This window comes from Conger conger, chromosome 6 (assembly GCF_963514075.1).
Source record: "Conger conger chromosome 6, fConCon1.1, whole genome shotgun sequence".
Lineage (NCBI taxonomy): Eukaryota > Metazoa > Chordata > Actinopteri > Anguilliformes > Congridae > Conger > Conger conger.
In genome coordinates this window covers 59,422,618-59,448,739 of record NC_083765.1, presented here as the reverse complement: position 1 = coordinate 59,448,739, position 26,122 = coordinate 59,422,618, and the positions used below count along the sequence as shown (strand labels likewise).

At 42.6% G+C, this 26,122-nt stretch overlaps 1 protein-coding gene across 2 annotated transcripts in view; it reads left to right on the top strand.

Annotated features, from left to right (window-relative positions):
- Positions 1–26,122, top strand: part of dgkza (diacylglycerol kinase, zeta a) — a 137,347-nt gene that overhangs the window by 103,506 nt on the left and 7,719 nt on the right. For both annotated transcript variants that reach the window (XM_061245258.1, XM_061245259.1), the window contains 8 exons: positions 1,114–1,212; positions 4,162–4,275; positions 6,071–6,139; positions 17,596–17,630; positions 18,483–18,532; positions 19,990–20,110; positions 20,364–20,400; positions 21,157–21,256. In XM_061245258.1, coding sequence (XP_061101242.1) covers positions 1,114–1,212; positions 4,162–4,275; positions 6,071–6,139; positions 17,596–17,630; positions 18,483–18,532; positions 19,990–20,110; positions 20,364–20,400; positions 21,157–21,256 — 625 coding nt within the window. The remainder of the gene's footprint in view (positions 1–1,113; positions 1,213–4,161; positions 4,276–6,070; positions 6,140–17,595; positions 17,631–18,482; positions 18,533–19,989; positions 20,111–20,363; positions 20,401–21,156; positions 21,257–26,122) is intronic.

Here is a 26,122-nt window from a genome sequence, read left to right as displayed (position 1 = left end):
CATGAGTTTGATTTGTGTGGGTGCCATATACACCTTTCTTACAGGGGTTTCTTATAGGATACTTTTCTTTTTTCAAGTCGACGCTCATGATTGTGTCTGACCTCTACCGCACTGGTGTGGGCTTTTTTCTCTAGAATAGTGTGTCAAGGGTATGTCTATTAATGAGTGCACATAGGAACATCTTGTGCCTCACTGATATGTCCAGCCAGGAAAGGCTAGGATGTACAGTGCAGTAAGAGCCCAGGATGAGGCTAGTTCACAGGTCTGCCCCGTCTCGCAGCGAAATATCAGTATCTCACCAGCCGATCTTTCTCTGCCCACCCAACGGGGCCATCTTTTGAAGTTCTTAAAACAGACGCCCCCATCATTTTGGGCCCTTCACCAACCTTCCCCCCTGCTGGGAGTTCTGGCTTGAAATGGAATGCCAAATAAAACCCCCTTTCAGGAACTCCACCGCACTGGGAGTCCAGACGTAGGCTCACATAGGGGTTTATTCTGCTTTCCCGAGCCGTTCGGAAAAAAAGAACCCCAGCAGAAACAGCAGCCACCCCACCCCTCCCTAGCAAGACAATATTACACGGAAGCTGGGGAGAAGGGATCATTGTGGGTCGGGCGCCGTGTCATTGACCTTATCCCTGACTAACCTTTCCAAGCTCATGAAATGCTGTTTGTCTAGCCTGTGTAATTGTCCCTCAGGGTGGAGAAGATGGCAGGGGCTGCCCGTGCTCAGCCTGGGCTGGGAAACAGCACTGCTGTGCAGGGGATCAGAGATGCATGAAGCACCATTGGTGACCTGGAACCTCCCTTTGCCAGTAGAGGGGCTGTATTTATTGGCTTGAAAAGGCAAACTGTCCTTTGATGCCCAACGTTAGATGCCAGATTTCCTGACAGGAAGTAGTGGCGTGAGCTGACAGTGTCTGTAAGAAGACAGATTATGAAGGCGCACAGCCAACACACCCCCCGACCCCCCCCCTTTCCTACACTCCTGCTCTGTCTGTTTTTTATGTGTGTTGGGAAGACTTGTCTGTCCTTGACTGAAATATTCCTGTTCTCTCCCTGTCCTTATTTCCCTAACTTGACCCCCCCTCCCTCACGCCCCTTGAACCCCCCCAGTCCGACCAGCCCGCACTCGGACAGCGAGGCCCTGGCTCGGCGACACAAGAAGTCTCTCTTCTCCTCTCACTCCGGCTTCCCCTTTCCTGTAAAGAAGAGGTATCGCTTTCTCTCTCCTTCAGTCTTTCCCTTCTTCTTTCCTCTCGCCCCCGCCCCCTGGCCCACCTCTGACATTCGAGTGCACCTCTCCTGCCTCACACCCTCACCCCTACTTCCCTCTCCTTTCATCATTTTTCCCCAAATCCAGTGGATTTTCTTATTTCAAGTCCATTTTTTTTGCCAGCGTCCATGTTTATATCACTGTATGACATAGTGTGGACAGTCTGAAAGTTTTGCGTCAAAGGAAATGAAGCAGTTGGCCCATTTTTATTACTCTTTACGAAAAGTACTGTATGCCTCAGATACAGTGAGGGAAGTAACCCCATTGAAATGCCTTGTATAATACAAATGAGAAGTGGGTTAATGTTAATGTGCAAAACCAATTCATATGTACATAATGTACAGATAGATGCACTCCCAAAATGTAAAGTCTTTGTGCTTTTGATATTGTTATATATCAGTTATATATACCGGTTAATTGAATGCATTCCATTTACCAGTGTTGTCTGTTTGAAATGATGTATGGAGCGCGCACTCCAAGAAAGGGTGGAATTGAAGTGATGATGTTTAATCAATTCAGAGGTTATGTTGCCTCCAGAAAAAACATAATGAGATAAATCGTGGTTACATGTATGGCGACCGACCTCATTTGCACAAACCCCATCACAGTAGGAAAGATACGGAGCGAAAGAGTTTGAATAGAATAGCCTATAATCTTTCAGACACGATGAATGCATGCATATGAATTTGAAAGCCTGTCACTTAGCGTGAACGCTCTTGTGTTGGTTTTTATTCCTGGGTTTTGTTGAGTCAATATCAGTGGGAAACAGGTTGCCATAGAAGTTGGGTTTACCAATGTTTTTATCAAAACTATTTCAGACATTTTCCGCAGAACCAATGATTAGAGTGGTTGTTTTCCATATTTATGGGTGCGATTACTGCCATTTGAATTGCAAAGCAGGCTGTGCAGGACTTAGGAGGAGGTGGAGGAGGATTGCAGACGTGTGTGTGTGTGTGTGTGTGTGTGTGTGTGTGTGCGCGCGTGTGTGTGTGTGTGCGTGCATGCGAAAAGCCTCTTCCTGGAGTGTAAAAAGAATGTGGCTCTACACAGACCTCCTGATGATAACACCACAAAGCTGGAATTCACCGGAAAGTACCATGGCTTTTTGAACAAAAAATATTGAAAATCTTTTTTATTTTAATCCAGGTGGATTTTATGCCTGAATTAGGCCACATCTACACTGGAACGGTGTCACCGTGTTGCCCTCTCACCTGAAAACATAATCTAAAGACATCTGTCTGACTGTATTCGACACGGATCCCTGCATTACAGGGCACCAACCTAATAAAAGTAGTGGGTTTATGTTTAATGTTCAATATTTAGGCAATTTGGATTCACTACTCTACTCTAATACTTTTTTTAACTTAAGCTCATCTATCATTTTTATGCACTCTTTTCTGTTATCAGAATTTTTTAACCTCATAACACCACAGGATAGAGGAATACAATGACATTTCATGTGAAGTATGCGTGTGTTATATGGATAATGTGTGTTATTGGCAACTGCATGGTTTTGTTTCATAACAAATACTGATATTTGTTTTATCAGCTGGGCCCTATTTTCCATGAAAAGAACAGTGTTCAGGAGCACGCGTAGCCACTGGAGCTATGGGAGGCCTTGGGAATGGAAGCTTTTTCATCACAGCAGCTGAAGGGTCTATCCAGGTCCAAGCTCATGTTTGTCTCGGGGCATTTCTGAAATTAATTCTGGAGCACGAAACGCCGCAAGAACCGAGATGCAATAGGTCAGATATTGGTTTGCATGTCGCATTGTTAGCAAAGCGAGCCCCTGCATGTGAAATCGTGCTCTTCAGTTCCTCTTCTGGTTGATATAAACATGGAGGAATAGGTCATTGAGGAGGATAGTCTAGTTTAAAGGCACTCTTCTTCTTACTGATGATGCACGGGCATCTCCTTGCGCTCATTTAATTTAGTGTATTTCCCTGTCCCCAAATTAATGGAGTGGTCTGGATTGTTTTGTGTGACAACCTGCACTACTTTAGTTTGCATCATAGTTTCGATTAAAAAACATTTGATCGTGTTTGAAAAAATAATGCCGGTTTGACTTTGTTGCCGAGTGTGTGCTTGAAATCCATGAAGCTAAGCTTTGAAATGAGCTTGGGCTGATTTAATATATACTGCAGGTTACGAAGTTGTTCAGTGAGTAAAGGCCATTAGTTTGGCACTTGACACTTTCATTTGCACTAAATCGGTATGTCTAAGCCAAGACATGAACGCACCAGTTTCCAAACCTTCCACGATGGCTCTTCTTTAAACCCACAGATCCCTTTGCCCTTACTTTTAAAAATATTTGTTAAGCAAAGTCGTTTTGGATGAGTTTTCAGCATGCCTCTGTGCATCTTTTTAATTCATGAATTTTGAAAACGCAGTGCTAAGCCGGGTCAGTTCAATCTACAGTTTGGAACGCCCAATGGTATTCTAAGGCTCGTATGATCACTTCATCGCATTCAGAGTAGACCAGACTCGAGTGCTAGTGATCGACTCTCCCCTCCGCAGTCCTGCAGTTGAGCTCCAGTCTCACTGACTGAGTAGAAGCCTTCTTCAGCTGGTAGTGTTCAGATAGCTGGCACAGGCTCTTCAACTGATACTAGAAGAAATTATGCACCTCCCTACTATACCAAACTATGGTCAGACCCTGTTGTAGTCCTACCTCCAGCCCCAGATTCTGATTTTGGGAGGGGGGCAGTGCTGGCTTTATTTTTCTTGCCTAATCTTCCCACAGTGCCCTGGTTTTGTTGCATCCCCTCCCTCACCCACCCACCCTGGCCCCCCCCGGTGCGTAAGGCTTTTGTGCTCACCCTGTTTTTTTCTTCACCTCTCTCTATCTCTCTCTCTCTCCCTCCCTCTCCCTCTCTCCCCTCCCCCAGGATCCTGGAGCTTCAGAAAGCCACGCAGCGGAAGCGTATTTCCAGCGACAGCTCGGTTGCCGAGGCACTGGCGCACAGCGATTCTCTCAAGGCCACAAAGCCGGCCCTCAGCAGGTGAGGGGGCTCACTCCCAGGGAGGGAGCCTTAGTTTGAGGCTGTCGCAGGATTTCTGGTCCCCCCCCCCGTTACTCAGTGCACAACAACTCTACCCTTCAGTGCCCCCAACCCCCCGCACCACACACCCATAGAGAACCTTTGTCCACAGTTCCTCTTTCACAGCTACCAGTAAACTGGGCCAGCCTTTCTCTGGAAGCCATTGTCCTGCTATCCGTGTTTCCAGAAGGAGAGGTCCAAATATAGCCGCTTGTGTTAGGGGCGAGAGTGGGTTCCCCACTGTGCCAGGCCCAGGGTAGGGCTGGTGTATGAGTGATATGTCGACAAAGCAGAACACAGCTTTCAGAAGGGCAGACCAATCACGGGAGAGCAGGGCGTCTCCTGGAGTTCAGCAGAACCTTCCGGAGAAGAGCAGTTTTTGAGTGGGGTCAACGAGGCCCGCTTCATTTTGAAGTTGGTTGTATTACGGGCCTTCATTTTTCTGTGGTTGGATGCTTGAGTTAGTGAATGGTCCAGGTTGGCAACCAAAATTATTATTACCATTATTCAATCAGTATTTAGTGTTTAGCTTCTGAATTAAACCTATTTATTAAAGTTTAAAGACAAGACAGTGTCTGTTCTATTGAATGCCCTCCAAACCTAAGGCAAAGCAAGTGCGAAAATACAATCAACACCGCTTAAGATTCTTAAAAAATTAACAGTTATACCGAAGCGTTTTTTAATGTAATTGTCAGCTGTATACATGTTCCATACCAGTTAGATATTAGATGAGCAGTTTTATTTTACATTCATTTTGTAATAAATTAGTAAATTAGTAATGACCGTTGCCTGTAACTGCTTACAACAAAAGGTTTGACTTCTTACTTTCTATCAAAATACAGTGAATCCATAGCAATAAAAAGCAAACCTTTGGTTAACATGTTTTAGACATTTTTATTACTGGCAACCAACTAGCAAAAAAAGATTCTGAAAAAATCTGTTCTGTGGCCATTTCTAAGATGGCCGAACAGTAGACGCACGCACAGCACTGTGAATAATGACTGTTTGAAGCAGTGACTTTACAACAGATATGTAATATGCCATGAAATATGTGTGCAGCTCTTTCATACTGATGCCAAGCCACGGACACAATGCTCTATGGGGAAAGTGCTTCCAAATAAAAATCACCAGCTTTCAAATAAAATATGATGGCAGAAAACACAACGCTCAATTTATTCAGCGCACAATACAGGCGTATAGAAATAGATTAGTAAATATATAAGTAAACTGGGAAAACCCTCACTCTCCCACTGTTCTCATTTCTTGAAGAGTTGCCATAACTTCTCATTCCGCACATGACGTGAAATATGCCCCTGTTGTTCTTGTCAGTGTTCATAACTTCTCCCCATAAATCATGAATTGGAAAACCCCCCAGAAAAGTGAAACATCTCTATGGCGAGGGCAGTTTGTTAGGTCTCTCCCGTATGAGGTCAGTAATGTCCCACTCGTGCCAGCTTCAGTAAATGGGGTGTGAAAACAGATTTCTGGCACAGACATGCAATTTTGTACCAGTGGGAGCCTCATCACTGTTCATACCCTTATTGTTGTATTGCCACATTTTATTTAATAATAGTTTATTATTATTATTATTATTATAATAATTATTATTATAATAATAATTAGTATTATTATAATTATTATTGTATTTATGTATTTTTAGTTTGTATTTATGTATGTGTTTATTTACTCATTTATTACACATGTATTAATTCATTCATGTTTAATTTGTACATTGTGTTTTGTGGTTGTATTAAAGGAAAGGGGCTAAAATTGTGAGTGTTCATCGGTCTAACACAACTGCAGCTGATTTCAAACCGGCAGACAGGTGAGAGAGAGAGATACCACTTTCTCCCACTCTACAAACCTCTTTACAGCTCTTTTCTTCTCTTTCGCCATCTCCCTCTGCTGACCTGGACAATCAAGGTTTACTTTCTTCACTTTCCTCGCTTGACAACTTTTTACTATTCCACCTGCAGAGCAGAAGCTTCTTATCGATCAAATTGATTTATTATAAGAATAAAAAGATTGACATACCTATGTGGGGATTATTAGTTTTATGAGTCAAACCCAGTTGATTTACTTGGCATGTCCAGTTTTGGTCAAGCCAGCAAAACTAACTGTCGGAAATACTGCAGCTGTTCCCTTATTGCATGCACTCCGTGTGTCTGTGTGGCATCAATGCAGATATGCATTCACGACAGTGAAATATGTTTGCAGCAAACAAGACACCATTGAACGATTTGAAATGAACATTCCATTTCGATTTTTTTATTGCCAAATGATTGTCAGCTATTTTTATTCATTGCGCACTACATTTTCAATATACTTTACTATATACTGTATACAGTAAGAGAGTAAGAGAGTTTTGTGTTGTGTTTGTATTTCCTTCAGTCAGGTGTCTTCGTTTTGTTTTATATTATACACTCAGTGAGCACTTTATTAGGTATTTATTAGCTGTTTATCACTAGCTGTTTTTCGCAACCTGTCTGGCACCAACAATCATTCCACGGTAAAAGTCAGTTAGATCACATTTCTTCCCCATTCTGACATTTGGTCTGGAAAACAGCTGAACCTCTTGACCACATCTGCATGCTTTTATGCAATTAAAAAAAATTACCAACCAATGTTTCTATCAAATTGTGATGAATGCTGATAGAATATAAGACACAGAGAGGAATATCTCTGAGGAAAATGTAATGTCTATGAGTCCATTCAGTTAAACGATGGTGACTTATTTAGGTTTCTAGTGCTGGTGCCAGGTTTGGGATTTGTGGTTCCTTGATGGTGGTTGCCATACCAACAGCTGTGGCCGCTCTAAAGGAGAAGTGAAGGAGGGCAGAATCGGAGAGAAAGAGCTTTTTTACACTTGACAATCAGTGCCGTGATTATATTGTAAGTAGATTTACAGATAAACAGACAGAGAGGTTAAAGTGCATCGTACAGGCCAAATCACTGGGCTTTCATTAGCAGGAAAACAGCCGATGATAGCTACATACCTTTTGATACTGAATTCAGATTCTGGCTTCTTATTGCAAGCATGTATGGGGTACATACTGCAAGACTGCATACTGAATTGGCAGTATATTATTTACACTTTATTACGGTGCCTCTGTATTGAACCCAGCCTGACTTTGAATGTGTTTAAGCTTGTCATTCTGGATATCTTTTTTTCAGCCAATTTCATGGAAAAACTTTTCCAGGTTTTTCTCTGTCTCATCCAAACTGTCCTGGGTAACTGAGTGTATAATATCAATTTTCTTTGCAAAAATAGCCCTCACTTCTGCCCTCTATTTCTGTCACCACATAAATCCATTCTCTTCTGGTGGCTTATGCCCATTTCTCTTCATCACTTCTCTTTTTCTCTCTCTCTTTCTCTCCATATGTATGACTCTCTTTCTGTCACTCTCTCGCACACACTCTCGTGACATAACTTTGGTTCTGACAGCATAAATAAATATCCCTCTCTGTTTGGTATGTCATCTGTCGTATTAGCGAGCTACGCTGCGCAGTAGTGATAGGAAGGCTTGTTCAATAATGGTGCCCCGCGTCTCTGTTATTGCTGATCCCGCAAGCTGCCAGAAGGCCTGGATAATCAGATAAGGGCAGACATCGTGGGCATGATCAACCATTATATTACCGCATTGCCTCAGACATGAATACCGCAATCCAATTTGCACAGGACTTATTTTTGGGTTATATAAAGGCAGGCAGGTGAGGTCCTTCCAGCAAAAGTCCCTCAGGGACCGTTTTAATGTAATATTGTGATTCTTTTTAGAATAGTGTATGCATGCAATTATTATTGTATTGGCTAATCATTTCTATTTATTTACAAATGTTCATAATGTCCATAACCAGAATAATTATAATGTAGCCAGACAGACTTATCAAACAAAGTTTGATTCAGGGTCATCTAAGAACAGCAGAACATAATCTGCATACAGTACATCCCACTTTTATATTCTTCATGTGTAATTTGCTATCACCTTTATGGAATTGTTTGGCTTAATTGCTTGTGCCAAGGGTTTGACGTGCGGAACAGAAATGGTTGGGGACAGGGCACGTCCTCGATGCGTTCCTCTGTTATAAGAGCAGTGTTTTGTGATAAGTGCCTGTTGACCTTGATTCTAGCCGATGGTGAAGTGTGCAGTGTTTTGAATAGTTGTATAGTGTCCTTCATAATTTCCTATCCTACTGAGTGAAAGACTTTTTCAACATCTGCTCGTGCTGGCTTTTGCTTGTGCAGCACATCTGATGTTCTTTGAATACTGTATATAAAATAATAGTAGTAATAATAATAATAAGCTTTTTTTTTTTTTTTTATATAGCACCTTAGCTCAAATTGCTTTACACTCAGCCAATTGCAGAGAATCTCCATCCATATCTTAGCTTTCTCTACACAGAAAAAATGTCTCAGTCTTTGAGCCTCATGTCAATCTCTCTGCGTCCTATTCAGCAAGAAATCAGTGGTGGAAATTCCTGAGGTCAGAGGATCTACCTCCTGGCTGGAGAACTGTGCCAATTAGCCAATCCTGGGGATTGCAACAAAATACTGGACTGGACTTTTACTTTCAGTACCTGGATTTTCCACCTCTGCAAGAAATCCATTCATTTTCATCGAGCAAGCAGATTGAGACATACCGTAATGCTCTTCTACGGGTAGTCTTTCTCCATATTACCCTGCTCTCCTGTACAAAGCGCATGTCTTTTCCCCCAGAGCAACTGGGCAGCCTTGTCAGATTTGACTTTGTGTGAATATGTTCAACTCCTGTGAACTGCTCCTAACTAATGAATGAATTAATAATGGAATGAGTTAATATTTTATCAGTGTCTTAAATCATATGACATCCAGTCTGTATGATAGAAACAGATTAGTAAAAATACAGAACTGAAGTTAACTTAAAATTAAGCACAGATTGTATTAATAGCCTTACAAGTACAGATAGTTCTTCAAATATCAGCTTATATTCTAATGTACTACATTATGTACTACAAATGAAGGTCTAATTTTGTGAGTAAGTATTGCAAGATAAAAACACTTTTGTACAAAAAGTGCCCAAAAAAACTGGGCTGTTGGGTATGCCATATAAAATACTCATTTAGGGTTGGGAACAGTTTTCTAATCTAGTCGAGAAGTGATTCCCCCTTTCTTTAACCAATAATAAAAACCTTTATGAAGTTCATTTTCTTTTGTGCTCATATTAGTCTCATCCTTTGTTCTAGAAATTTCTCTTCATTCTAATCAGCTCGCTATTGCTTTAGTCTGTGCAGTCTTCCTACCCAGAAATAGATTAATGGAGTGTTCAATTAACACACACACAATTATAATACAGTATATAATGTTTTCCCCCCCATTTTTTCCTTTAACCTATCGCCAAGTAGCCTATTGTCCTGACTTATAATTACAAGACAGTGCTCATTCTGTAATTAATTTTGGGTTTTCTCTGCCCGTCAAACAGAAGCTCAGTGTGTTTAAGGCTGTTTCTTTGTCCTTAATGGGATGATTTCTCCCCAGTCAACTCAGTGTTAGCATACCCCTCAGAGAGAAGAAAGGCCCTTTCTAAATATAAACTGCAACACAACAAGGTTGTCTGAACTGTTGTCTCATCAGAAATCCTTTTGATCAGGCGCATGGGAGCTAATGATTAATTTATTTGTTTGTTTGTTTATTTATTTCTTGCCTGCTTCTGGGAGTGTTTCCTGTTCGCAAACTGAAAAAAATCAAGATGAAAAACCTGCTTAAGTGTGGCCTTAATCCCAGTGCCGTAATCCAGTGGCCGTGCAGTGAATTAAGTCCATTTGCAGTCCCAAACTGTGCTGAATGCCACGAGACAGAAGACAGTCACAGTTGTGAAAGCACAATTAATTAGCATGTGACTCATCCACGTCTCAAGCCAGTCCCTTCAAGTTGGCCGTTCCTGGTGGTCTCTTGTGGCCAGCCGACAGTCTGATGGGATTTGTGTACATCCTTCGAGCTGTCACATTAGCTTCTGTTTGTTATCTCGTCACAAAGGCATATGGTGAAATTCTGCCTCCGCTGCATTAGCATTAGCAGCCGCTGTGTTGCTGACTGTGTTAACAGCTGAGTGTTCCTCCTCTTATTTGAATGTGGCCTTCCAGGTCAGTGGATATTTATGTGGCACATTTTCCCCCCAGAGTGTCTTTGGTCCCTTGTGTTAAAGTGAAACAAAATGGCCTCTCAGCTGGATTGATGTGTATTCCTCAGAGATTTACCGAGATGGAAAATGCAGCTTATTGTCCCTATAAGCACACTGGTTTGTGTAACCACCAATACTGCAGTTGAGTTTCAATTCACAAACCACTTGCTTTAGTCCGTCTTCTTGGTTTCAGTGTTTGAAACTCCATTGAGATGTTTTGTCATAAGAGCAATTGTGTTATGACTATTGTTCTTTTAATCCTTCCTTTTTTTTTTCTTTGTTCTCTTTTCTTGTCCTTCCTAGTATGAGGGAGTTTATAGAATGGTTGCTTGCTTGGCTTAGAAACGTTGAATGCATCTGTGATTTCTGAAGGCTGTCATCTGGTTTCCACAAATTAACGTGTGGTAATGTCACATTTTGCGTGAGCCATATGCTGCCATCTCACAATGAAAAACACAGGGTATATTATATTAGCAGTAATTACTATTACCTGAGCACTCTGTGTCAGGGATAATTCCACACTAGGTTGGGGACATACTGAAATAATGTTTTTCCAAGAGCCATAGGGTGTTTCAGGACAGAGAGATGAATGGGAGGTAGAGGATGGGTTACAGAACCTATTAATTAAAAGCGCAGAGTGTAATACGCCCCAACAGAAGCCGATTCGGTGTGCCTATGCGGATTTGGAAAGTGTTGTGTACTTCAGCCAAGCAACACCACCACAGCTTTAATCAGTGTTGAACAAATAAGATAAGGGATTTGGCTCATTTGCACTTAGCATGTGTGAGCAAGTTTCGTGAGAAGGTAGGGAAATGCGTCCCAGAAAGTTCCAGTAATTACTCCTATAGCATGTTTTGTGCGCCTTCCAACTCCCCTGCCAGCTGTTATCATATTCAGTGGTGATGAAAAGGTGTACGCATGCGGATGAAAAATAACTCGTCAGCCGCAGTAGATACCGTGTCAAGTGGGCTGATGGAATGTCAACAACCTTGTCAAAACGAAGATTGCCTAGCGCCAATTAAGAGTGTTAGAATTTGCCTAACAAAGCAAGCTGTCTATTTTCGCGTCCTCTGCTATTAAATTAAGGGTTCGGTTATCCAATTATTACAGTGAATTGTTTCCTGGCAGCTGTTGCAGGATTAAATGCCCGGTACCCCTGTTGACCGGTAAGGAATTTAGCTGTTCAGTAATTGTTTATTAAGGCTCAAAGGAGGCCGCTTTCCTCTCATTTGCGGAAGTGTGCAAACATGTTAAGGCTGTTTGCATTAATGTTCTTAAGGGCGCTAAATTGCAACCAGCTGTGTCAGCCCAGCCTCTTTCCTGGCCGTCTGTAGCATACGACACAACCTGTTCACAGGAGCTAATTAGACTCAGCAAGGAATATGAACCTCTTACACGTAACGTGACTTTGATTTTGAAGATCTGAGCAGTAAATTATTCACAGGCCCTTTTGTTTTTTTTCGAGTTCCTTTCTGCACTTTTCTTCAAGATTAAGGTATTTCGTATGGTGAAGAGATTTAACAGCCACCTATTGTAATTCACAACCAGGCAAGCAAAACATGATCTAAGTGATTAAGTGAGGTGCATACAACCCCAGTATAAACACTTATTCTCCTGGTCTTTGCATAGAAAGACATTCTCCTGGTCTTTCCATTATTAATAATAATAATAATAATACATTTTATTTAAAGCGCCTTTCACGTCACCCAAGGACACTGTACAGTAGTGGCAAGTGGCAGTCATAAAACAACATATAGGGACAGACACTGTACACTTATTAAAAGACACTATACAAAAATGTAGACAATAAAATAAAATAAAGTATATAAAACAACAAACAACAATAGGATGGTACATGGTGAGAGTGAGATGGAGGGGTCAGTTAGGAGTAGGGAGGAAAAGCAAGAGTGAAAAGGTGAGTTTTGAGCTTGGATTTGAAGGTGGACAGTGAGGTGATTTTCCGTAGTGCAAGTGGGAGGGAGTTCCAGAGTTTGGGGCCAGCTACACTAAACGCCCTGTCACCCATAGAACGGAGATGTGCAGTGGGGGTGAGCAGGAGGTGGGTATTGGTGGAGCGTAGGGTGCGGGTTGGTTGGTATGGGGTCAGGAGGTTAGAAAGATAAGAGGGTGCAAGATTATGTTGGGCTTTGAAAACAAGGAGAATGATTTTGAATTGAATACGGTATTGCACAGGGAGCCAGTGTAGTTGATAGAGGATGGGAGTGATGTGTTGCCAGGGCCTTATTGAGTTTGTGCCATCTGAAGATGTTGATGAATGATAATAATGTATTAATGTATTTAACTGTTTATTATATTAATATTCACCATATGGTCTGTCGCCTCGATCTCTCTGTAGACATTTTCAGTGTTACGTAGTGTCTGCTTTAAACATTTGAAGTTCTGTTTCTCCATTGTTGAAGCCTGGAGTATTCTGGTTTGCTGACTCGTTGTGTGTAATTTGAGAAGAGACATAACTCCCTAGCAGCAAGCGTAGCAACAGTTAGGGGAGTGCAGAGGATGCGAGGCAGACTGAACCGAATATCAGACCTGTAATTAGAATATCTGTGACAGTGTCTCTACTGCAGCAGCCTGAGGGTTATGTTATAGATGCGGGTTCCCTTGTGTCCTTGTGCTGTGAGGTGGTTGTCTGGGTCATTAATGAGACGTGGATGACAGGATGTTCCTTCTGGAACTCTCTGCGGGGATGGAATGTTCTGCAACGGGTCGCACCTAAGCAGGAACGGGAGATGTGAAGGTGAGCGAGTTGACAGAGGGAGTTTAGAAACTAGCATGTTTTCCTCAGGGAGACTCCGTGGCGCATTTTAAAGGGCAGCCCCGATGCGGAGGGTTCGCTTCGACATCGAGAACGTCTGTGTCTTCACACACGGCGGGGCCTCGGCTTGTCTCAAGGGTTTTAGGCAATGGCAGCAGAAACGCACCGCTCCGTTTTGTGCCAATCGAAAAGAAAGACATATAAACACCAGACCTTTTGTTGCTGTGAGGAATCCTGAACACACAAGTATGTCACACTGTTTGTCAGTGTTATTGCCACTGCATTCTTTCCGCGATGTTCGATAAACAGACGGTACATCCATTATATGAGGTTTTTGAGTGTTTTCCACTTTTCCCTCGATGTTTGTGTTGTTGTTTCTTCTCTGCTCCGCTCACAGTACAGCCCTCTGCAGCGGGGCTCGGTCGCTGACACAGATTGAATGTGGTTGCCGTGGTAACCGGAATAGCAGCACATCCTTTGTTCTTTGAGTGGCAGGATTGTCGGTGGCATATTGAAGGCGGTGTCGTCTGCCTTCAGTTCCTTGCGCAGGAAGCCTGGTGAGGAAGCATATGGTGTATATGTTGTCACGGATCATAGCCAGTGGCGTGATTTAGTGGCAGCAGAGTATTTCTGTCTAAGAGTGATACCGATGCCCTGTTGTCATTGGCGAGGGATGACTCACCTTAGTCCGTCTTACTAAACGCCAACAATTCAGGTGTGAAAAGGCCTTGTGCACATACCAGGCTGATCCTGTTGTTCTGTTGTGCCTGCACACATTTTATCGTAGTAAAATTGTAGGTTTATTCTTCTGCATCACACCAGTCCACACCATGAACAATAATTGTATTGTTATATTTTGTTTTAAAATTCGTTCTCAAGTGGATGATTTAGTCCACACCACAGCTATAACGACAACGACAGTGACAAAGGATATCATTGGGATCACTTTCAAGAGAGATTTTTTCCAGCTGCATGAATCATAGAATCCATCCGAATTTACAAGGCTACATGTTCAAAATGTATATTTACAGTACATTATTGTTGATCAGTGTGGATGCTCACATCGTTATCGTGATAGCTGTAATTGATAGTTCTTGGTGTTGGCGGTCCTTTAGACAGGAGAATAGGAGAATTGTAATGAAGATTGCAGGTGGATTTGTCAACGGTTTCTAGTGGGGGGAAGACGTTCTCAGCTCCGATCAAATATTTATCTGGGAATCGCTTGAAATCAAAGAAGCCTCAGAACATGGAGGTTCTCAAACGGGTTAGAGAGAGTGAGCCACCGTGCCGCTCATCCGCTGCGTAATTACCCCGATAAAGCCGGGAAAGTCATCCCGTCAGGAGCCGGAGAGCTCAACGTTCCCAGTCCGGATGCCGGTCCTGTGAGAGCCTCCGTGTACCATCATATGCACGCGCTTCCAGGGAAAACGATGAGCTCAGGTAGGCTGAATGGGCTGTTCTCATTGGTAGATATTCTGCCTATACTGCCTGTTTGCTGCCTCAGGCTAAACTTCTGTTTGCATCGCTCTACATGGACACGGTACTGGTGTTAAACATGACCAGCAGCAGGTCCCAGACCAGATCCAAACAGATTCAATTTAAATCTAAACCTTTTCAACCACAGTACATTCCCCCTTTGGGGCGACATTAGCCCAGAAGGTAAGAGTCGGTGAGTTTCCAGTTCAGTCCCCTGCCCAGGGTGTGTCGAAGTGTCCCTCAGGATGGCAAATTGCTGATGCCTTGCCTTGCATGGCAGCCTTTCACCGTTGGTGTGTGAGTGTGACTGTGAATAGGGTGAATGAGAGGCATTAATGGTAAAAAAAGAAAAAAATTGGGGAAGAATAAACTATATAAAATGCAGTTTATTTGACATTTTTTTCCAGAAATGTATTGGTTATATTTGTTGATTTATTGATTGATTATCAGTTGTGACGATTTAATGGGGTTTTACTAGGATACTACTGTATTGGAATAATCCAGCTCCTATGTTATCGTATATCAGTGTGTATGCTCACATTGTTACCGTTATAGTTATAGTTCTTGGTGTGCGTGGGCCTTAATGTGTATTCAGAGAAATAATATATTTATTTACCAGCTTTCCTTATGTAATGGAGGGGCAGACTGTATGTTCTCTCATTTATCCTCAGGTAGTACTGCATTGCATGATATTCTGAAGAGTCGCTCTAACAAGAGAAATGCACTTTCCATGGCTGCTTACAGGGAATTGGTGTGAACTTGATACAGCATTTACATTTCACTTTTTGTTGTTGTTGTAGTTGTTTGTGCCAAGTACAGTGGGGTCCGAAAGTCTCAGACCACATTGAAAATCTGGGGGCGGGGGAGTTTTCATGTAATCCTGCAAATAAACAGAAAGTTTTAGGATTTTGAACAAATTCAAACAAATGAAGGTTTTGCAGGAACTACTCGAAGACTAAAGAAAATCAAGTAAGGGATGATGTACAATCACCTGACCTCAACCCGATTGAGCATTTATGGGCGCACTTGAAGACTGACAAAAGCCAAGCATTCAGTAACATCACAAGATGCTCTTTGGAACATAATGGTGGGATAACATGAATCATCAGGTTTTGTTCATGCCAGCTTGAGTGCACGTTGCTGTTAAAGCAAAGATTCTACTTTTCCCTCAGATTGTTATGCTGATAATATAGTTAGTAATTAAATAGTTTGTATTAAATTAGAAAAGAATGCAAAATAGAAGCATTTTCACTCATGGTCTCAGACTTTTGGACCCCACTGTAGATGTTATGACATGCATAAAATGATACTGCCAAAGATTTTTTTTTTTTTAACCCACCCCTGGTGTCCATTCACAAATATGTGAAGAATATAGCAAATATAGTAATAATAAGAGCTAAATAATATTTTCATGAAGTAACTAGTATCACTCCATAGATAATAACATATGCTAATTTTGTATTTAGCCTTGCGCATTGTTAGTTAGAAACTAGTGACATTAATTTAGCAGGCACAATGTGGCTTCACAAGTCTCGGCAGTCCTGTTTTCACTTGAATGCAGATGAATGCACGGAGATGAGATTTTACCCCCAGTGCCAACCGAGGATGTGAGGTGACTGCAAATGGGTCAAATGTTTTTCTGTCGTGCAGCCCATTTCATTTCAAGACAGTTATTAAATCCTTCTTATCCGCTAATCCTGGCTGCCGATGGCTTATGGGCTAGACATTTGCTGACCAAAGATTCCCAAATATACAGTAATTGCAAACTGACGCTGCAAATTGGTTCCTGGATGAGATTATTTTCTTAATGTTGGGCAATAACAATGGCAACCTTTTTAACCTTAGATTAAATACTATATATGTTTTCTTGTGAGATTTATCATGAAGTATGATTCTGCAGTGTAGTTAGATAGTGTTTTTAAATTCATCAGTTTATCTGTAAAATAGAAGCATGGAATGGAAAAACAGACTGTCTTCTGCAAGCCTTTTTTCTCTTGCCTTTTCAACTGCTCTGTCCTCGTTCACAAAGTCGAGGGGAGTTTGAGGACCGCGAGTGGTAGACTTCTCCTTTCCCCTCCCTCATAAACTTAATATAAATACTTCATATGTTGTTTCAGTGTCGAAGTGTTGCCTCAGCGCTATGCTAGCGTCTGGGTTCACGGAGGATTACCTACCGGGATTGTCTCCAGACAGGCTGACAGTTCTGACCAAAGGCTTTTTAGCCAACCATGACGGAATTGAGGCTCTAGCTCAAGGAGGAGCCCTGTGTGTGTGTGTGTGTGTGTCTGTGTGTGTCTGTGTGTGTGTGTGTGTGTGTGTGTGTGTGTGAGAGAGAGAGAGAGAGAGAGAGAGAGACAGAGTACAGAATGAGAGGGCAAGTTTAGTTGGCTCTCTTTTCACTTTGTCTGCTACCGTAGGCCAGGAAGTTAGAAAGAAGACACATTGTTAACCCCCCCCCACTCCCCCTCAAAATAAAACATAGGGTCTGCTGGTTCAGTATCCATCTAATTACCAACAACAAATTCCTGTGGATCCAGTTTTTCTGGAGAGAAGGAACCCCCTGCAAGTCCTCGTTCTGGCTGGCTTTTGTTTGCTTTGTTTTCTTATTTTTCATTATGGAAGTTTGCTGTCAGTCTTCACGGAGTGTGCCAAGGTGTGTGTGGGTGTGTGTGTGTGTCTGTGTCTGTGTCTGTGTAGGGGGGGGTTTGGGTGTCGGTGTGTGTGCATCCTTTGTGCTTTACTCCAAGACACAAGTTATTGTGCTTTGTTCATTCCAATTGAACAGTCCACACACTGCTCAAATATTTATGAAAAATGTAAGCCCTTATTCTTTCAGTAAGAACTGCAAACATTTACAACAGCTCTCTTTTTTCACAGGTCTGAGAAGACTCCTCTGTGTAACACAGATAAAGGTAAAACATCATTTCCACTGTCATTGGCAGACTAGGAATTATTGGTAAACCTCATAAAAATGTAGCACCTGCTATTGTATGTAACAGTTTGAAGAGTTCCTGGATTCAACAGCGTCAGAAGTCATTGTGGAATTTGCTGGCAGTCCTGTGAACAGCATTTTCTTCTTGAAAGAAGTCTCCTTTTTAATTTCAGAGTTCAAAGCTTGAGCTTTGAGTTTTTTTTAAAAAGGCTTGGCTTATGTGGTTTTGAACAGCAGTGGTGATATTAAACATTGTATACAGTAACAGTATAGTTGACAGTCTGTGTGGACCAAGATCACAACTTTAAATATTCCACAAACATTTGATTATTAATCTTTTTGGTTCCCCAAGACAGGATTCTTAGGCAAATATTTCCAGCTCAGGTTTCGTATAGCAGTTAAATCTGGGTGGATGAGATTTGTGGAATGCTGTTCAGCACAAGAGGAATTTAGGGTTATTTGTGTGCACTTCTGTATGGAATACATCCAGTGTCGCGGAGCAGTTCTAACATGATTATCTTTCGTATTTAACGGCTTTTTCTGTGCTTCTGTTTTCAAATGTCAAACTTCCAAAAATAGGGCAGTGTGTTACTTTTCAGTACATTACTGTTCTGATGAAATTAATCAGCACAGTCAATAAATAGCTCTAATTTTGAGGATCTGAACAAAATTGAACAGTCAAGTGCATATCAAAATCCCCAATAGAATGTTTACATTTCTTATTAAATTTATCATCTCACCCTGGAAAAAAAGGCATTTTATTTGAATTGTCAGTAGAAATAAACTCATTAAATCGGTATGAAAGTTTTTAAATCAAAACATCTTTTTTCAGTCTCCCTGGAGGTGCTTATTGATTGTGTGAAAAACAAAGATCATCAGAGGGTAAGCAAGAAACAACGCTATTTCATTACCATAAGAAGAGCGCACTGTTAATGGATGCATTTAGGAGGAGAGCCTCAAGGTTTGGTAAAGTGGGTGGAAGCCATTACTGACATTCACTTTAAAAAAATTTCAGAATAAATGTGTTGTGTGCACTATATACTACAGAGGGAATTGCCTCTCTCAGTGACAGTAAACGCTAAAATAAAGTTGACTGGAGTGTAGCTAGAAAATCCTTAAGCAGCGGTAAGTAGAATTCTGGGTGATTTAGGGATTTGGGGACAGCATACGCTATAGAGCTCAGTCTGTTTGTGTCTAGTGATTTATTGGCTGGGCTACTTAAGAGCCCCTTACTGGTTTTTTTAAATAAAATAAAAAAGTTATTTAAAACTATTTTTGCCTGCTGCTGAAGTTTATACATACATCAAAATCACACAGTATTTCAGCTTTTTCAAATGGAGAATACCAAAGAATAGTAAATACATCTACCCATTATGCTTTACCATGGAAAACCAAACAAGTGAAAATTCCCATATACTCCCTGCAAAGTGGCCTGTGATAAATGACCCACATTCTGGACTAATCTCAGATCCCATATTCCCAGTAAGGCAGTGAACGGCACAGTGTTTTGCGAAGCGTACAAATGGCCTCCATCAGGAAAGCTGCAGGAGCGAGTCTTTTCTCCTTTCTCAACGCATTCATCATACGAATAGCATCGCTACTGATGGCTTTTCCAGGGCCCCATGGAGTCTTACAGTCAGGACTGTATTACCAGTGTCATTACAGGAAACCTCAGGGCATTTTACTCTATGGCCGTGCCAAGGATGGTGGCTTTGGTGACCTTTGTTCACACAATGTGGTCCTAGTCTTCATTTAAATAAACAACCCTTCTGAAATATGTTCTTTTGCTAGCATTATTATTCTTCAACAACAGGCATAAACGCACGCTGTAGTTTAATATAAAGTGCTGGTGCTCATATGCTAAGTCATATGTTGGTTACTGAACACATACTGACAGAATATTCATGCTAAAAGAAGGTAATTAACACAGCTTCATATAGTACTCAGTATTTTATTACATTTATGACATTTAGATCTTCAGGTCTTCTTCAGGGCATTAAGGTGTCTGCCTGTAGCCAGGCGTTGATGAGTAACATACTGCATGTATGGGGCTCAAGTATGAGGCAATCATTCGTTTCTTTAATATTCTGTCAGTACGCTTTCAGTAACCGACGCGCTCTGTAATGTTGTCCCACTGACCTGTTGTACTGGGGCTGAAGCTGAAGTGATATTACTGTAAGCTGACTGAAAACACTGAGATGATGTTGAGGGATGCCATTTTGTAAGACGCTTGGTAGAGCGTGCAGTTCAAATCACGTTATACTCAGTGTTGATTTGGCATTTGGGGATATGGGGATTAGGGAGCGTTGATGTCAGGGTGATGTCGTAATTCCCCACAGCTAATGGACCTCCACAAGCTGGGGGCAGACCTCTCCGTGCAGGACCCGTCGGGTCAAACCCTGCTTCACCACGCCGTGGAAGTGGGCAGTAAAGAGATTGTCAAGTACATCATCGACAACGGTGCGTCACTCTGCGTCCAACACACACGAGGGTCTACCGTGCAAATTCAGTGACCACCTCTCCTACTGTAAAAACATGTGTTGGAGGGCAACGGTTGCTAAAAGCTAATTCTATGTGGTTTTATATAATACGAACTGTAATGTATGAATGGTGTTAATTAACGTACCCACACAAAATCAGAAGATAACTATGGGGTAGCATGTTTGGTTTGGTCTTGTGATTTGGCTGTTTTTTCCCCTTCTTTTTCATACAGCACCCGCTGATATCTTGGATGTAACGGAAAAAGAAAAGTACGTAACACTCAGAATCTTGTTTTCTTTCCCCGTTTCATTAATTTGCATAATACTGTATTCAAGTCAGGGTTCCATTTTATGTAATAGCTGCAATATCCCACTGTCATTGCCAGTCTCTCTCCTGTTTTTTTCAGTATGCAAAATGACATAGCCCAGCAGGGTTCTGTAATAGTTAGGGCTCACTCATCCATGGCTCTGAATCACATTTAAAGCACTGGTGCTTAAGTGAACGCCTGTGTGGGTAACATTGCTGTACATGCTCAGGACATGCAAGCCCCCCTTATGAGATGGGCTGAAGGGTATTGCAGCGTTATGTGATTTAAGAGACCCCCTCTTCGTGGGCTGAAGGGTATTGCAGCGTTATGTGATTTAAGAGACCCCCTCTTCGTGGGCTGAAGGGTATTGCAGCGTTATGTGATTTAAGAGACCCCCTCTTCGTGGGCTGAAGGGTATTGCAGCGTTGTGTGATTTAAGAGACCCCTCTTCGTGGGCTGAAGGGTATTGCAGCGTTGTGTGATTTAAGAGACCTCTCTTCGTGGGCTGAAGGGTATTGCAGCGTTGTGTGATTTAAGTGACCCCCTCTTCGTGGGCTGAAGGGTATTGCAGTGTTATGTGATTTAAGTGACCCCCTCTTCGTGGGCTGAAGGGTATTGCAGCGTTGTGTGATTTAAGTGACCCCCTTTTCGTGGGCTGAGGGGTATTGCAGCGTTGTGTGATTTAAGTGACCCTCTCTTCTCTTTGTATCTGCTGCAGTGGAGAGACGGTCCTGCACAAGGCAGCCTCGCTGTGCCAGAGGACCATCTGCCATTACCTGGTGGAGGGAGGGGCGTCCCTCATGAAGACAGACCTGCAGGTGAGAGAGAGGGTGAGAGTGAGAGTGAGTGAGTGAGTGTGAGAGAGAGTGAGTGAGAGTGAGAGAGAGTGAGCGAGCGAGAGCGAGAGAGAGGGGGTGAGAGTGAGAGAGGGTGAGAGAGAGAGGGTGTCTGAGAGTGAGAGAGAGAGAATGAGAGAGAGAAATGGGCAATGCTCTGCCAAGCCACCAAAAGGGGATTGATTATATGGGGTAACAGACGCAGAGGGTACAAATTATTTCTTTGCTTTTTTGGCAAAGAAAATTGATATTATACTTTCAGTTTCCCAAGACAGTTTGGATGCACTGTGAGCCGGATCACACACCAAGCAAAAGTTTCTCTATGAAAATTGCTGAAAAGAAGAAGTTCAGAATGACAAACTTAAACACATTGAAAGTCAGCCAGGGTTCAATACAGAGGCACCGCAATGCAGTGTGAAATAGAAAGGAGAGATTCCACCACAGAGAGGTGTGCTTATGTACCTCCTACATGTTTAATAAAGTGCAATACAGTCTGTAGCAGATGTGGCAAATACTTTTATAAAACATCATTTAGAGGAAAAAAAAGTACTGTGAACTTAGTTTTAACCTTTTAGCAGAAGGAAGTTTATTAGGAGGTTATTGGGTGAAGACTTGATGAAATATGTGTATGCATCAAACAAGAAAAAAGTAATCGAAAAAGCCATTGCAGACTTTTATGTTTACACATAAAAATGATATGGCCAACTTGACTTTTATGTTTACACATAAAAGTCATGACCAGATAAAATAGTGATGGAAATCGGGTGATTTTATTATACCCTTCTGTTGAAAGTGTATACAGCGGTACCCAGCTCTCCCATGTTATGGACACCTAAAATCTCCATCTACAGAAATAATACCACAGAATCATTATTTATCTGAATATGTTTCAGTTATATGAGGTGCAGGTATTAAACCATGTAGGAGGGCAGTTTTGTGTTCATATTTTACAAAACGTGGGAATGGACAGGTGTCCTTATCATTAATGTACAGAAACGACCTGAGCACCTTCTTACCTCCAGAGCTGTGTGTATGTTTTGAGCGTAGCCTTAGCACGACTACCCTCAGTACATCGAGCTCATTCTCTTCCTCGTCACCGATGAGCGAATTTGACATCTGACGATTGGACCGCGGCTAATTCCGCGAAATAATTACCTGGCATGGCATTAAAGCTCGTCAGAACGCCGCTTTTCGCTGAGCGCCAAGTCCGGGCCCCCAATCAAGCCGATTAAAGCGCAGCAGCGAACGCGGTCTGACCCGCTCGCTCAGATAACCGCCGTCCTGTGGAGACGGAGGCGCTCTCTGCGGCCGCGCTGGTCACGGGTTCGGCCGCCATGTTGGCCACTGCCAATACAAGGCACATAAAATGTTTTTTTCTAAAATATGTGCATTTCATACTTTTGTCTGTTTTCTGCAAATTTGGAATCAAATTTCCAAATTTGAAGTGGCGGGTGGTAAGATTGGCCATCTGGCAGTGAAGAGGTTGCTGCCAGTTTGATTCCCGCCCTGAAGTGTACCTGAGCAGGACATGCTCCCGACGAGCTGGTGGGTGTATGCATGGCTGTCTTTTGTCATTGTGTCTGTTTTGTGTGTGTGTGTGTGTGTGTGTGTGTGTGAGTGTGTGACTGAGTGACTGAGTGACTGAGTGACTGAGTGACTGAGTGACTGAGGGCTCTGGATAAAAGCGCTACGCAGATGCAGACCATCTCTCCCAACCAGGCACGCTCAGTCACACTTTCCGGGCCGTGCTATAGCCGTCTCGTCCCCCGTTATCTGAGGAGCGATTAGCGCACGCGTCCTCCGCACGTGCAGCCAGCCAGCCAGCCTGCGTTTCTCCCCGCTCCGTGGCCCTCCTGCTGAGCTGTGCGCTCGTAGCGCTGGAGGACTGCATCGCGCGCACAGCTGGCACAGGCAGACCGCAGGTGTGTGATTGATGTTCGCTGTTGCTCGAGCCTGACGGTGGGGAGGGGGTACCATGTTAACTGAACCCCCCCCCCGCCTGGCTGATGCAGCAGCAGCAAATTACACAGCCACTGCTGTGGGCCTCTAATTGAGGTCCACCGAAGCAGCCTTACTGCAGCCACACACACTCCCAGCCTGTGCTGCTTTCTGTCCCAGAAGATCAAAGCATGGAACTTTAGACCTAATTTAAAGTTCGGTTTGAAATGGCGCGAGCAAGTCCTTTCAAGTTTCACCCTTTGTGCTCTCGAGACAAGACATTATATTTCACGAACACCTCTCCCCTCAGTGTTACTCATGATATGGATGTTTTTCAAGTTCTCACCTGTGACATTTCTCCTGCCTATCTTACCTTCAGTCCAGTGCCTTTAAGAGCCATGGGGCACATTAAAGAAAGTGTGCTCCTTAGTTCTCCGACTCATGACATGCATGTGTGAGACTGTGCCACAGAATGCTGTATTACTGTTTATTACAAACATGTAGGTGGTATCTCTCCTTTCTATTTTGCACTGCATTGCGGTGCCTCTGTATTGAATCCAGGCTGATTTAGAAATTTCCCTAAGTTTCTCATTATGGATATCTTTTTTCAGAAATGTTCATGGGAAAGCTTTTGCTTTGTGTGTGATCCAGGTTTTTCTCTGTCTTAGTGGTGAAGCTCACAGTGCATCAAAACTGTCTTGGCTAACTGAGTGTGTATAATATCATTTTTCTCCCTCCTGTCGTGTGTCACCCCACCTCAATCAATCCTCTCACACCTGTGCATGCAGGAGAATGGTAAATGTTCATCAGTGGTAATGTCCATCAGTGGTAATGTCCATCAGTGGTAATGTCCATCAGTGGTAATGTCCATCAGTGGTAATGTTCATCAGTGGCTATGTCCATCAGTGGCTATGTCCATCAGTGGCAATGTCCATCAGTGGCTATGTCCATCAGTGGTAAAGTCCATCAGTGGCTATGTCCATCAGTGGCAATGTCCATCAGTGGCTATGTCCATCAGTGGTAAAGTCCATCAGTGGTAATGTCCATCAGTGGTAATGTCCATCAGTGGCAATGTCCATCAGTGGCTATGTCCATCAGTGGTAAAGTCCATCAGTGGTAATGTCCATCAGTGGCAATGTCCATCAGTGGTAATGTCCATCAGTGGTAATGTCCATCAGTGGCAATGTCCATCAGTGGTAATGTCCATCAGTGGTAATGTCCATCAGTGGTAATGTCCATCAGTGGCAATGTCCATCAGTGGTAATGTCCATCAGTGGTAATGTCCATCAGTGGTAATGTCCATCAGTGGCAATGTCCATCAGTGGTAATGTCCATCAGTGGCTATGTCCATCAGTGGCTATGTTCATCAGTGGTAATGTCCATCAGTGGCTATGTCCATCAGTGGTAATGTCCATCAGTGGTAATGTCCATCAGTGGTAATGTCCATCAGTGGTAATGTCCATCAGTGGTAAAGTCCATCAGTGGCTATGTCCATCAGTGGTAATGTCCATCAGTGGTAATGTCCATCAGTGGTAATGTCCATCAGTGGTAAAGTCCATCAGTGGCTATGTCCATCAGTGGTAATGTCCATCAGTGGTAAAGTCCATCAGTGGTAATGTCCATCAGTGGTAATGTCCATCAGTGGTAATGTCCATCAGTGGTAATGTCCATCAGTGGTAATGTCCATCAGTGGTAATGTCCATCAGTGGTAATGTCCATCAGTGATACTACAGTGACACACACACCATTGGGGATACCATACAGCCCTGTTACTCTCAAACTTTATTTCATATTGTCCAACATCCTCTTCAGCTGCCTGTATTTGAGACCATTGCATGTGCTGTCATTCTCTCTCACAAGGACACACTCAATTTTAGAATACCACACAATCAGCAAAAATCACAGCATAACGGGAGATGGAGGAGAAATTTTCCTGTTGCCAGGAACCTTGATTCATGCCATTAACTTCATCCTATTCTCTTTTTTGAAGTGTCTGATTTCATCTTTATCTGTTTAAGACATTGCTATGCTGTCTTTTGGAATTTCTATATCCCACTAATATCTAGGAGGTCAACTCCATCACCATTTAAGGGGTCCTGGAATAAATTCATGTTTTTCCCAAGTTGGCTTCAATGGGTTTAAAAGCGACCTCTGGAACACCATGGCTGCCCAACCCTGTTCCAAGAGATCTACCGTCCATTAGTATATCAGTTCTACCCTAATTTGAAGCCCCCTGAATTAGCAGCTGACCAAGATCTTTAGCTGCTGAATGAGGTTTGGCTTCAGTAATCGATAGATTGAAGGTCCTCTTTATCTTTATCAGTTGTGGTGGAGCCCTGTGACTACAGGAAGTTTTACATGTTTACACTCTTTATTGGTTAAATCATTTACAGACTCTCAACCGCCCCTCCCATTTCACCGAATGGATTTTTCCTTTTTTATTTTTAGTTTAGTTCCATTAGTTGTACTGTTTTGTTGTTGTTTTTTTGTGAGGGCTGGAACAGTAATGAGTTTGGGATAAATTGTGCGGGGGTTCCTGCTTTGAATGAGCATGTGTGTGGCTGAGATGGAATGAAGGGCTTATTCGTTTGGCTGCCGTGGTTTTTGTCTGCGTGAAGTGACAGGGCTCATTAGTGGACAGTGTCCAGCTGGCAGGTGGAACCAATTAAAACCTGAGAAGACTGGGAGCTGTGGAGGAGAGGGGTGTCCAGATGAATCTTAACTCTTTATAACCTCCTCGTCTCACCAGAAACCCCTGCTTTTATCAGCGAGTACCGCCAAAACTGTGCATGCTAAAAACAAGAAAATACGCCTGGATTCAATTAACATTTTCATTTGACCTCCTTATTTTTACCTTTTTAAAATTATCGATATAATACAAATGTTACTGTGCAATCACAGTTGCCTTTT